Raw genomic sequence first — 13891 nt, forward strand, 5'->3', positions numbered from 1 at the left:
AATAATGGCTCTACATATAGCAAAGAACAAAACATTATGTTTCAACAATAACTTCACATATGAACAATATCCAACAAAATTCTCAAATAGTTGCACAATAAAATTTCACCAATATTTCTTCATGAATAAATCTTCAATTTAGGATGTACAGTACAGTCAGCCAATATCTAGGTATTAAAAAGGTCATATGTGACACTAGAAACTTGGTTGCCTGAATACAGCACCAATCACTACTGCACAAACCATTTACTTTAAGAATATTCATTATAAATTCAAGTTGACAGAATTAGAGAATGAGTCACCCTCCTCAAGAGCCATCATGTGTACACCTACCTAACAAAGGAAGACACCAAATTAGACTGTACACCATCTAAAAGTCGTGACCTCTTAAACAACTGACCCATGTGCACCATGTTGCTGTGCGCATCATTCTTCTCTCCCGTCCAGGCCTAGAGGCAGAGGTGTGAGGGAATGCAATTGAATGTATATATAACTGTAGATGCCTTATCTTGGCTTTCCCTGCCTCTAAACCATACCTGCCTGGTTACCAGATGGATAAGTAAATCTGCTTAGTTCAAGTTAACAGCTTTGCAGTATAACTGCTGCATTGGATGTAAATTTTCCACATTTTTATATATGGACGGAATGAGCAGATTCATGCATGAATACTTTCCTTGATGAAAAATTAAAAATACAGAGGAGTTAGTTTTCTCAAATTATATGTTGAAAATTCACAATGATTGTGAATTTTGATGAAGGAAAGCAGAAACTTGAGACATAAGAATTTGTTATTATAACAAGCATGATAATGAGTTGCCACATACAAACAGTTCTTTCTTTGAAGCTGTGATTTAAAGAGCAAATATTTCTTGTCATTTTCATCACTGACATCACTAGTACTCCAATCCCCATCCAAATCATCATCATTGTAATTCTACTTCTCAGATCAAAAGATTCTGCCAAACTTGAATATATTATGTATTATATATATATATATATATATATATATATATATATATATATATATATATATATATATATATATATATATATATATATATATATATAAGGCACAGTATGGGAGAGGGGTATGACCCTCAAATCTGGAGGTTTTGATTTGTAGGTAGGAACTTATCATTAAGGGTGTGATTACGATGTGGAAGGGTCAAGCAGAGAAAATCCAACCATCCTGATGGTTGAACTGAGGCCTGATTTGTGCCATAGCATGGACCACATTAACTCTCTCTCCTGTACATAAGAGAGGGGCAAGCTGTTTATAACAACATGTCTTCATTCAGCAATGAACATGCTGACTCCCATGCACCTGTGGTGTCTCAACCTGACACTGATGTGGATATCTGGTGTGCTGAGCCCCAGCAAAAGAGGAAAGAAGACTACTAGGTAGTGCCTGTCATCAAGAGTCACAGTATATTTCATCACCACCGTGACCACCGGCTTTGTTCATGGGGAGGAAGACTCGGTAATACATCCTAAGTCAACTCTTATTATTTATTGGGTTGGATGGGGATTTATTGGGTTGATAAATCTGCTAAGGACATTGTCAGGAACATTGTTCCTGATAATGAATTGAAATGTCTCAAGCCCATATAAAGGATGAAGGTGAACCCTAACATATAGTTTTTTTTTAATATATTATCTCTTCTACCATAGCACACATTTTATAAAAATGCAGAGTAGAGGATGAATAAAATTTGTTGCCTTAATTAACCTAAAATGAAAAGAGGAATTACTAACAACCACATGGCATGACAGAACTACCCTAGATCTTTCATTTGATGTATTATGGTAATACATTTTGACTGTTTTCATAGTAGAAGTCAGTGATAAACTTTAAACGCCATTATCTCATAAGTAGGGTCATGTGGGTTATCCCCCTCTCACATACCATGCCTTATATATATATATATATATATATATATATATATATATATATATATATATATATATATATATATATATATATATATATATATACAGGCAACCCCCGCTTAACAAAGATTCACACAACGAAATTTCGCTACAACGAAGGTTTCATTTTACTACCATCTGCTCGTTTAACGAACACCAAACTCGCTTTAACAAAGTTTTATCCATATCACGCAAGCTGACAGGCTTTTGAATACACCAGCACCTCTCATGGACAACTCGTGCACCACTCACTCCCCCTGTTCAAAACAATAACAGTGTCACCAGCAGCTCGTCTTCCCTTGCTCAACTTACCACCAAAACGCCCTGCAATGTCGCCTAGCGTTGCTAAGAAGACCAGGAAGTCTCTTACTTTCGAAGTGAAGCTGGATATTATTCACAGACACGAGAGAGGCGAGAAAACTAATAGCATTGCTCGCCACCATCTTGATTTCATCTACTGTCTCTACTATTTTCAAGTCAGCAGACTCTATTAAGAAGGCTGGTGAGACCGTATCTTCCTTGCAAGCTAAAAGAACCACCTGAACTCGTTACTCTACAACGGATAAAATGGAAAGCCTTGTGGAAATGTGGTACAAGTTTTGTTTGTGATACAATGATGCACCCTTTGTTTACATTCCACAGGTTGCTGGTTAGTGTCTTTCCCGCTCCACTCTCCCTCCTTTCATAAATTTAAGATCATCAACATTATAAATTTACGTACATACATACATTAGTGTACATTATAATAACTTAAATTAAACTGCCTAAATGTTCAACTTCATAATTTTTACTTTCATCAAACCTCTCACTGTACTATGATGCACTCTCGCTTTATTTACTCTCAATGGAAGTTCAAGTCAGGGGTTAAGCTTGTAATCGGTTCGCTTAACGAAGTTTCGCTTAACAAAGGTTTTTTTTAGGAACGTAACCCCTTCATTAAGTGGGGGTTGCCTGTATATAGATAGATAGATAGATAGATAGACAGATAGAAAGATAGGTAGATAGATATACTGCACACAATGTGCACAGGTTTAGTCAGATAATGAATGACACTATTAATTAATTACTATGTCTATGTATGAAAAATCACACAAACAAAATGTTTACTTTTTTGTTTTACTTAAGACTGATGTTTGATTAAAGTGCTCTGAAATATGTTCAATGGATTCAGAAAATACAAAACACAATTCCATGCTCAAATAGGATATGCCAACTATGATTTAGATAATAAGTAATTTGTTTGCATTACAGTATGAAGGAATGTCTTAACTGAAATCTCTATTGCATAAATGTGTATGAATGGAAGGCATGATATTACCAGCATACAAACACAGATACAAAAACACTTGTAACATGATATACAAATTAAATGGAAAAATGACCTTTCACCAATACCTCACCAATGTCTTACATACAAGAAACCAATGCACAAGTTCATCCATTCTTGCCTTTTCTGAACACTATGCATTCTCATTCAACATGTCTTGCATTTTCTTTCACTCATCATTCATTCTTTTCTCTTCTTCAATTAATGTTTGTACTTGTTTTTCATACATTTAAGAAGTTCCAAGTTCATTTCACTCAGCAGTAATAGGAAGATTGCAGCAAGAAAGAGAGATGCAATCTCCTAAAGTCACACTAAAATTTTAAAAATTTCTTTCTACCTGTTAAGTCAATCATGCAAACAGTTATCACAATTGTCAAATGCATCACCAAATGGTAACCTGTCTGGTGAAAGTAGTGATGTATTTTAGTGTGCACATGCTTTAACTATTTCATCATGACAAACTTTAACATAATACAAAATAATGCAATTCAAATATAACGCTATAAGTTTATTTTATAAATGTGACTATATATCAATTTTGTCTAATAAACAAATGGCATCTACATCTTAAGATATCTATTTCTAGACTACTAATTTTTTTTCTTAATAATTGTCATGTACTCATCAATATTCAATAATGCTGTGAACAATTAATAGTTTGTAAAGCTCCTTGTTCATATGATTTGCACTTAAAATGAATAACTAACAAATTAAACCATAAATAGACAATATGAATAAAAAAAATGCCATGACATATATAAGTAGCATGTGCAAGCTTTCCCCATACCTGGCAGCAGCAGCAGCTTGGGTGGCATCAATCTCCTCCTGCTTACTTATCTTCTGTTGGGAGTACAACTCCTTCAGATCCTTCTCCAATTCCTGCATTTCCTGCAAAACGACCAAATAAACATCAAATAACACTTACACACAATGTAAGTGATTAATGACAAAAGTAATCTTCTCATGGCCACATTTGTTTCTTCTTATTCAAAACATTTTCTATTTGGAGGTTTTAGAATATGCAGCAAATGTGAATACAGTTAATAAATGCTAGCTTGGAAAACAAAGGGCATATATTCACTTTATTCAAATGTTCTTTGATAGTTACTATAGCTAACAAAACAAATAAGTATCACCCAAATATGAATGAATTTCTTTGAAGAGGCAAAAGCAAATCAGAAGCTCTCCTCCAACTATCATTTTGTCTTAGTGGCAGGAAGGTGTCCTCACCTCCTCATGTTCCTTCAGCAGCTCCTCTTTCCTCTGCTGCATTTCTCTCACAAATACTATCTTCAGCTGCTCTAACTCTTCTTCAGTCTCATTTTGTAAATATTCAAGAAGCTTCTTTTTCTTCTTACCATGGTCTTCCTCAAGCTGAGCTTTGGCCTCACTCAGACTTTTCTCATTCTCTTCCTTAACTTTTTGTAAAATTTTATTCTGTGATGATTCAAATGTCTTCTTTTCTTGATCTCTGAGCTTGTTGAGAGCAGAATTATGTTCCTGTCTGTTTGTGATTAAGTATGTCAAAAAGAAGCCTTATTTAGCTTCTCAATTATCTACAACACAAATTATGCATAAATATCTATTCTCCACAGACTTCTGCAGAAATATTTATCATTCATACACTGGTAACAAAATTCAACCTTACAAGATAGAATAGGACCTATAAGCATCTAATGAAGCTTGCATGAGAAATATAGCTCACAATAAAAGTCAACAAACATTTGGTATCAACAATGGAATTAAAAAATGATTGATTCTGAGTGAAAAAAATACTCTCAACATCTCTCTTACAATAAATTTCTACAAAGATTATGTTTCATTCTAAAAGTAGACTACTATCTCATTTGAATTTTACAATGAAATATAGAAAATACACACTTTAATTTCTCCTGCAAGTTTTGATATTCTTTGTTTAACTGTTCCTTCAAAACCTTCAGCTGAGTCTCATGTTGGCGTCTCAGTTCACTGACCTCTGCCTCTTGCTGCGCAATTTGGATCTGCAGAATGTAGCATCAAGTAATTCATGACTCAGGATATTTCATATGCTTATTATTAAAATGTTGATTGATTGTTTATTCCTATTGTGATAAAGGAATGATTCAGTTGTACATTTTCCTTCTGTGTTGGGGAAATATTGTCTTAGTATTCCTCATACAAAGTAAAAAGCAACGAAAATGGAGCAATGTTTAAAAACCCATCTTCCTCTGTATCTTAAGCAGAGATCTCAGTAAAATATACAGCTAAATAATAAAACATTTACAGACTTCAGAAAAGAACTTAACAACTTTTCTATAACTTTATCATTTGCTTACTGAAATAAATAAATAAATAAAACTACAGAATATCTAAAAAGATTATGATTCTCCTCACAGCAAGACACATACCTGACTTTTCTGTTGCAAATCCTTCTGACTTGTCTTAACCTCAGACTGGGAGTCATCATCATCATCATCATTATCATCTCTTGAAGTGTAATCATCCTACAAATAAGATCATGCATCATTAATGTCAGTAAATTTGTGTGCACCAGAATTGTCATTGAGGATAGCTGATCATCTTGTACCTATAATGGAATCAATAGTTTTTACTATCTTATCTTATATCTGCTATGTAGCAAGTCTACATATTTCCATCATGCAGTACTGCACATATTAGGGAATTAAGCAGTGTGAAATGAAAGTATTGAAAATCCTTTTAGTGAAACCTACTGTGTGTCAACTAAACAATGATGAAAAAGAAGAGGGTTTCTTTATGTGTTTCATTCAAAGATACAGTTTCACAAGTGAAAGAAAGTACAAGATATCTATACATAGAAAAGTGAAAGGAAAAATCAAACATTACTTATTGCATTAGAAGCATGAATAATGATATATTTTTGTTTGTAATTATTCACCAATCAATACCTGGCTCCATAAAATTGTAAAAGATATAATGCAGGGAAGCAGGAAATATCATGCTGTGCAAATAAATAAAAAATATACCAGATGAGAAAAAAGAAATGAGTGCATGAATAAAAACTTTACCTCACTCTCCTCTTCTTTTGTCATAAGCTGAGTAAGATTAACTGTGACATTTTTTATGGTTCCTGAAGGCTTGGACTCCTCAGCCCCACCTCTCTCTTCTGTCTTCCCACTCAGTTTTGCCACAACACGGTCAAGAGGGTTAACTCTTCTATTCTTTGGTGCTCCCTCTAACTCAAGCTTCCTGTCTTCTTGTTGTTTAGGTTCAAGTGTCTTGACATTCTGATTTTTTATCCCTGAAGACAGTGTATTTTGATTTGCTGGAGCGTCTTGCTGGGTTTTACTGCCTGAGGAATTGGCTGGAGATTGTTTGTTATGATGATTTTGCACAGATAAATTCTCACTCATTGATTTTTGCACCTTATTATCTCCAGTTTCAAGAGGTTTAATCTGCTCAGGCATCTTTACTGGAGTCTGCAAAGTTATTGCTTCTGACGGTTTCTTTGTTGCCTTCTCCACATTATCTTTTTCTCTTCTGAAATCCCTGAGAGGGTCATGAATCTTGTCCTGTGGTTGGGGCTTCTTTGGGTACTCAGCAGCCCAAGGGTCTGGTCCATGAGGTAGAGTAGACTGCTGTTTTAGAGGCACTGGAGCTGGTTGTGAGAGCATCAGGTCAGAGGCATCTTGGAGCATCAGTCCAGCTCCTATACCTTCATTCAGATCATCCCTGTCTCTGTACATGTTATCTTCCTCCTATAGGTTATGAGAGATTATAATTGTTATTAGCTGAGTTTGACTGTTAGTACTTAAAGGCAACATCCACATGCAACATTCATTATGTACACTCATCTCTTACAGTAGAGAAAAGCAAAAGAAAATTATTAACTTAAAAAATTGCCATCATATTTTTCAACATTTCCTGAATCCCTTTAATTTTTTAAAGACATTTTTGTTATCCTTTTAAAGAATCCATGAATAATTCACTAGGTTGGAAGACAGTGGTTTAGATAGTTAATTCAAACAAATGATTAAAAATGATTAACAAAATTAGATTCTGAGATAAAAAAAAAAAAGAAAAGAAAAGAAAAGAAAAAAATTAGATGCAACACAACAAGAGGTTGTAGGTACAGAAACAACTGCACATCACATGGTCATGGTTACACATGAATCATTCATAGCACACATGTGAAAAAGTATCAATATGAATTTCTCAGCAAAAAATGGACTTCTTTTTTTTTCATGTTGAGGATAAGCTTCCAATACTCACATGATCCTCAGCTTCACTATCATACTCTTCTTCCTCTTCATATTCCTCCTCTTCATCTTCATCCCCATTCTCCTCTTCTTCCTCCTCTTCTTCTTCTTCCTCATCCAACTCCTCATCATACTCCTCCTCAGATGTGTGAAACTCCAAGTCATCTGTCCTGAAGTCGAAGCGAATGTTTCTGGTCTCCTTGGGCTGCAGCAGCTGCATGCGGTCCAGTCCTGCAACACTACAGTCATAAGCACACCTACCTCACACAACCAAGAGTAATGCAAAGGAAAACAGAAAGTCCCAAAAATCCAGTAAGTAAGTATGCATGATACTCGTATAATTTGAAATCAGTATGTACAGGAGTCTTCCTTGAACCACTCTATCATTGTGGATGTGTAATAAAGGTAGAAATATTTAATGCAGTTTTCAAAAATACTCACAATTTTAGAAGGTGGAACTTCCATGTTATATGTAATATATTCTTTCACTCCCATATTTGTATTTCTACTTATTTTCATAACTAACTCTCTTGTACTTAGGAGACTGAAAGTCAAAGTAAAAATGGTGCATGTTTCACTAACAAAAAAATAAAAATTCCACAAGTATTTTAGGAATTATTGAAAAAAAAAAAAAAAAAAAAAAAAAAATTGTTGTAAGAATAAAGGTCAGATATAAAAGCTAAAAGCAGCCTCCTCACAATCAGTACACACAGCAAAATCACTACTCATTACTCTCTACATTGCAGTACTGAGTCCAGCACAACACTTCCACTCACCCTGAGAAGCCATGCCTGACTGACTGAAGTTTTGACAAGCATTCCAGCCAAACACACTCCTCATCAATAAATCAATGCACTTACTAGACAACATGTAAGGTATAACTGAAGGTCACATAGACTATCCTGAGGTAATGCTACACAGTGAGGGATACATAAGGCTAAAGGGAGCACAGCAAGATGCAGTACTAGAGGGACAAAATTATCATAGGTGCTAAGAAAAGTCCCAATGTAAGTGCTGGGATAGGTGATATCTTCAATAAACACATTCCATGACTGTAATTATGTCTGAAGGATCATATAAAAGATGTCAACTAGAATCCAAGATTCAAAAAGGAAATGATGCTGGAATAGAGGTGACAGTGTATTAAATTTATTCTCTGATTGAAAATCTTGTTTTAACAGCCAAGTACCTTTAGCAACTACAAGAAATTAGGCATTCACAATACTGATGTTTCCATGAAATATGAGGTAAATGCAATCAGACTCACAAGTATTCACTGACATCATAGCCTCTAGTGGGAAATAAAATGGAAAATATGTCAATGGACAAGTTAAAACACTGGCATGCCTTGGGACTGTCCTCGGCCAGCTGAGCCTCTTGCCAACACAGGTCCCTTCAGGATGGACTTAGGGGGAGAAGAAAGGCCTCGATCTGTGCTGTCCCCAAACCCTCGCTCTTCCCCTCTCCTTCCCCCAGCTTGCTTTTCAGGCCACCTGCCACTCCCATGCTGGTCATGGGTGTTGGTTTTCCTCAGAGACTGAACCCCTTGTCCTGTAAAAGTAAAGTCTCCTGACTGTTTGTCTATTGTGACTCGTATGTTCACACATCATGATGCAAGATAACAAAAAATCATCAGCAAAATTAAATTACTTTTGATATCTTGCAAGCAAAATCTGTTATATGTTCAACTTCTCAAGAAAAGGAAAGATAAATCTAGCAGTGAGGATGGAAAACCAGTGCCTAATAACTTAATGATAGTCAATGCTCAATTGAGCAGAAAATGTGATGATGTGAGAGCTATGCAAAATTACATTGACATGCATTCCCTTTCAAAGCAGAATGTAAAAGAAGCTTATAAGATCATAAATTAATACATATATACTCATACAAATATGCATGTTCTCAAGTACAATTTCCCTAGAGAGTTTTAACAAAAGATGGTGGTCAGTTACCAGTGAATTAACATCAGAATCAGGACAGCTATGATAAGTTTGGAGCAACATACAAGGCAACAGCCAAATGCCTCAGAAAAAAAAATATTATATATATATATATATATATATATATATATATATATATATATATATATATATATATATATATATAAGAAGATAAATAAATTAATATATGGATGAATGAATGAATAAATAAATTAACAAAGGCGATAATGAAGGACATATGAGTGTGTGGCAAACCACTCCCTTCCTGTCACCATCTCACACAGGTGCTACTTCCCAAGTCTGCAGGTGTTTCCTCAAATTAAACACATCTGTAGGGAAACCAAGTACAAGTGTGCGTCTCTCTCTCTCTCTCTCTCTCTCTCTCTCTCTCTCTCTCTCACCTTCCTTGTTGGCTAGGGGCTGCTGACTGATGGACCCCACAGGTTTCAGAGGTGCCTTAGGAAAAGATTATAACATTTGAGTTTTATGAAGAATATACATATTTTCATCAGCTTCACTCTTGATATCTATCTTTGAATTAACCGTGAACTTTAATGGTGAATTTATTATTATTCATGAATGCAACTACATACATAACTTTATATCTATGAATTTTATTGCGAACTAACATCAATATCTGAAATTTGTAGCCATGAAGTTCATATCTTAACTTTTAATCGTTTTATGATTTTTATCCATCAAATTAAGCTATGAAACTTATCACTTGTGACTTAAATGTCTGACCTTCAGCTATGACCTTTATTTCTGCACTTTATCCATAATCTTAGCTGAGGAACTTTATCTCTTTGCTTTATATCTATAATTTCCATTTTTCTCATGTCTATCACAAAGCTTCATCATATTGTATGTACTGTACTTATCTATTTTGTAAGTGACACTATATTACGATACATTGCAGTGTTGTATACAGTCAACCAAACAATTCAAAGAGAATACAACGTTAGTGTCAACGAATCTGTTAAAAAAAAAATCATAGCGTCAAGAAAAAGGGGGAAAACATGACATCTTACATGACCCATAACACACAACGGCCAAGTCACCATAATATTCTATTCTTCCATCTCTTCCATCTCTCAAGTCCACCTGTATCAGTAACACACCACTCATAACTCTGAGTACAGCAGTCACCATATTACTCCATTCATCAACCGATTCAGTTTATCGTTCTCAAATACGTAAGCTTTGATTCACAATCCGGGGAACATGGCCGACAAGCGTGACAATTCAACCACTTCAGCTCATGGCGACATGCCACTGGTCGCTCTGCTGGGTAATCTATAAATCAGTCTCTGCTTAAACACGATACTCATTAATGTAAATGAAATTACAACACAGGTTAGTTAATAGATGATTTATGCAAAAATTTGTGTGCTGTGGATCACATACATGAATTCACCGTTAATCTGATGCGTCATAAATAAGATTATGACAGCGTTGCCTCTCCCACTCACAAATGGCTGTGAGACAAGACGTAATCTGTAAGAAAAATCGCAGTCGTAAGCCAATTCTAACCTATGACCCAAGATCGAAGCCGTGAGCCAAGACTGAAACCGCGAGCCAATTACAGCACCAGCATCCACGTGGCCTCCAAGAGTGACGTCACGCGTGGGAAGCCCTGCGTCCATGAATATGCACCAGCGCTATTAAGAGGAACAAAGATTCGCAGCAACACAGTCAACCAACACAAAGGTCAGTGTGCAGCGAACATAACATTCTGCTGAGAATCCGCTGAATGTCACATAATCCGTGAATTGCTTTACAAATTCAGCATGAGGCAGAGGAGAAGGGATGAATACTGAGAATATAAATTGTGACTCAATGAGCACAAACAATCAAGGGCCTATCCGCTGGCCGGATTTTGAAGGCTATCCTTGCTTTGAAACGTTCTCGTAAGGAGACACAGGAGCTTACCCGTTCCATAGAGAAAACGTTCATTACGAAGGATAAGACAAGAGGGATGTCTCTCACTAAACTATTGCACCTGCTTAGTAAGTCTAATATTCTTCATGTATGAAGTAGTGAAGAAGTACATCACACGGTTCAATCAAACACACTGCTAAACCGAGGCAACACTCACCAGCTGGGGCGGGCCGCCTCTGCTGGCCGCGGCGATGGGCGCCAGAGGGGTAAGTTGTCCCCCGATGGGAGGCACTCTGGCGGCGCCCATGAGCGAGCCCCCGAGAGAAGGTCTGCCAAGGGGAGGTGGTGTTGCCAGAGAAGAAGGAGTCCCTAGCGGGGCACGACCGAGACCCCGACCAAGACCATCTTTCCCAGTGAACATGGCCGGGCCCAGAGCACTGCTGGAGGCGGTGGAGGGGCGATGGGGACTACTTACACTGTGGTCGTGTTCTTGTTCAGTCCACTGCCTCGAGTCCTCAACATCAGAGTTCGCGTTCCCGTCACTAGCCTCACACTCCTTACCGTTACTTTCACGAACACTGTCACCGCAACGGTCCTCCTTCTGGTTCAAGTCCTTCACATTCACACTAATATCCTCTTGCGTCTTACTGTCGGCGTGATCATTGCCTTCCCCGCCCTTTGAAGGCACAGGAACACTACTTTCCCGACCCCTGCTGCCACCCCCGTCACTGCCCTCACTGTCACTCCGGCATTTCTTCTCTCCAGACTCCTTTTCTACGCCATTTAATGTACTGATCACACAAGGACGGCTGGGGTGTGTGGATGGCCTCAGCGGTGGCCCGTCTGAGGCTCTGAGGCACTGGCTGGTAAGCGTGCAGGCGTCGGTGGTGGTGTGCTCGGAAGGAACGTTGCCATCGTTATGAATCGGCTTCTCGTCACTAACATGGGCCTTCAGGAACTCCGAGATCTGAAGCTCCTCCTCGTCAAGCTCCTCAGTCAGTGAATCTGTCGTTGGAGAAATGTCTTGGCCTGTCTAATTATTACACTTATTTGATCAAAAGTAGAAAAAAATAAGGACTGCATCTACCCTATAGATATCCCATATTAAATCTTCTTAAGCTACATCTTATATTCTAATTCAGTTGCAATCCAAAGTAATGAAAATGAGGGCAGTAAGTATTTTCTGGATATCATATATAACTATTATTAACTGAGAAAGGGACGGCAGGTACGGCAGGAATTCTTATTTGCATGATCTCTAACACATAACCTAATTTAAATATAAACATATTACTTTCAGAAACCGCAAATATCTAAGCCTTCACAACACCCGTGGAAAGGGAGAAAAATTATGTTATGTGAGCTCGGCCTGTGAACTCCAACAGGAACATTCTCTTACATGCCCGCACATACAATACAAGGGACATGAACTAATGAGCAGCCAATGCATTAGTGTGTGTGTTCACTGTTTGATCTGCTGCAGTCTCTGACGAGACAGCCAGACGTTACCCTACGGAACGAGCTCAGAGCTCATTATTTCCGATCTTCGGATAGGCCTGAGACCAGGCACACACCACACACCGGGACGACAAGGTCACAACTCCTCGATTTACATCCCGTACCTACTCACTGCTAGGTGAACAGGGGCTACACGTGAAAGGAGACACACCCAAATATCTCCATCCGGCCGGGGAATCGAACCCCGGTCCTCTGGCTTGTGAAGCCAGCGCTGTAACCACTGAGCTACCGGGCGTGTGTGTGTGTGTGTGTGTGTGTGTGTGTGTGTGTGTGTGTGTGTGTGTGTGTGAGCGCTGAAAATTTTATTCCAGGGACCTCATTTTCCCTCTCCCCTTCCCGCACTGAGTATATCCCCAGCTGTCCCGTGCACGAGACACACCCTTATCTCCCTTGTATAGTCCCTCGCCTCACACCAAGACAGAACAGCGCGGGCACCTGCACTGGGAGCGTTGTTGTTCTCGCCGGTGATGAGGGCACGCACGATGGTGTCAATGGGGTGGCTCCAGCGGCTTTCCCCCGTGCGATGATTGAAGAAGTACAGGCCAAGCTTTGGGTCTTCTCTGCAACGCGGCGGAAACAAGGGAAGACAAGTTAACTGGCTTGCTTATCCATAACATTGGGTGAAGTTAAAAAGAATAACTATCGTGTGAATATTGGAGCGTATCATTTATGTTTAGATGTTTGGAGTTCTCTCTTCAAAGGTTTTTAGACAAGGGAAGGTCGGTTAACTTAACTGGGTTGCTACATTTGTACACGTGCAGTGAAGATACAAAGACCCACTACTGCTTGAATATTAAAAATGTTCTTACAAAGGTTCTAGACTACTACGTCCTATATCGTCTCTGAAGAGGGAGCCTCCATTCAGTGCAACATGTCATCATCCATGCACTGAATGAATTAGAAGGGGAAGCCCAGTGACATATCTGTAGGGGCTGAAAGGTAACCCAGAGTCCATAGTGGCGTTTTTTTTTTTTTTACGGTAAGGCCTATAGCGCCTGTAGGCACACTTGAAGAGTGTATGGGAAGCGCTGTTCAGCTTCCGGCCATTAGTGGCGCAGGCAATTTTATTTATAGTGGTA

General features: G+C 38.0%; 1 protein-coding gene across 4 annotated transcripts in view; it reads right to left on the reverse strand.

Moving 5' to 3' along the window:
• Positions 1-13891, reverse strand: part of LOC123517196 (centrosomal protein of 164 kDa-like) — a 36498-nt gene that overhangs the window by 9058 nt on the left and 13549 nt on the right. For 3 of the 4 annotated variants that reach the window (XM_045277204.1, XM_045277202.1, XM_045277201.1), the window contains exons 3-12: positions 13248-13372; positions 11512-12299; positions 9815-9869; positions 8821-9024; positions 7487-7704; positions 6283-6972; positions 5644-5739; positions 5138-5256; positions 4487-4760; positions 4044-4144 (exon numbers count right to left, since the gene is read on the reverse strand). In XM_045277204.1, the coding sequence (XP_045133139.1) occupies positions 4044-4144; positions 4487-4760; positions 5138-5256; positions 5644-5739; positions 6283-6972; positions 7487-7704; positions 8821-9024; positions 9815-9869; positions 11512-12299; positions 13248-13372 (2670 nt within the window). The remainder of the gene's footprint in view (positions 1-4043; positions 4145-4486; positions 4761-5137; positions 5257-5643; positions 5740-6282; positions 6973-7486; positions 7705-8820; positions 9025-9814; positions 9870-11511; positions 12300-13247; positions 13373-13891) is intronic. The other variant, XM_045277205.1, reaches the window with a different exon arrangement.

This window comes from Portunus trituberculatus, chromosome 41 (assembly GCF_017591435.1).
Source record: "Portunus trituberculatus isolate SZX2019 chromosome 41, ASM1759143v1, whole genome shotgun sequence".
Lineage (NCBI taxonomy): Eukaryota > Metazoa > Arthropoda > Malacostraca > Decapoda > Portunidae > Portunus > Portunus trituberculatus.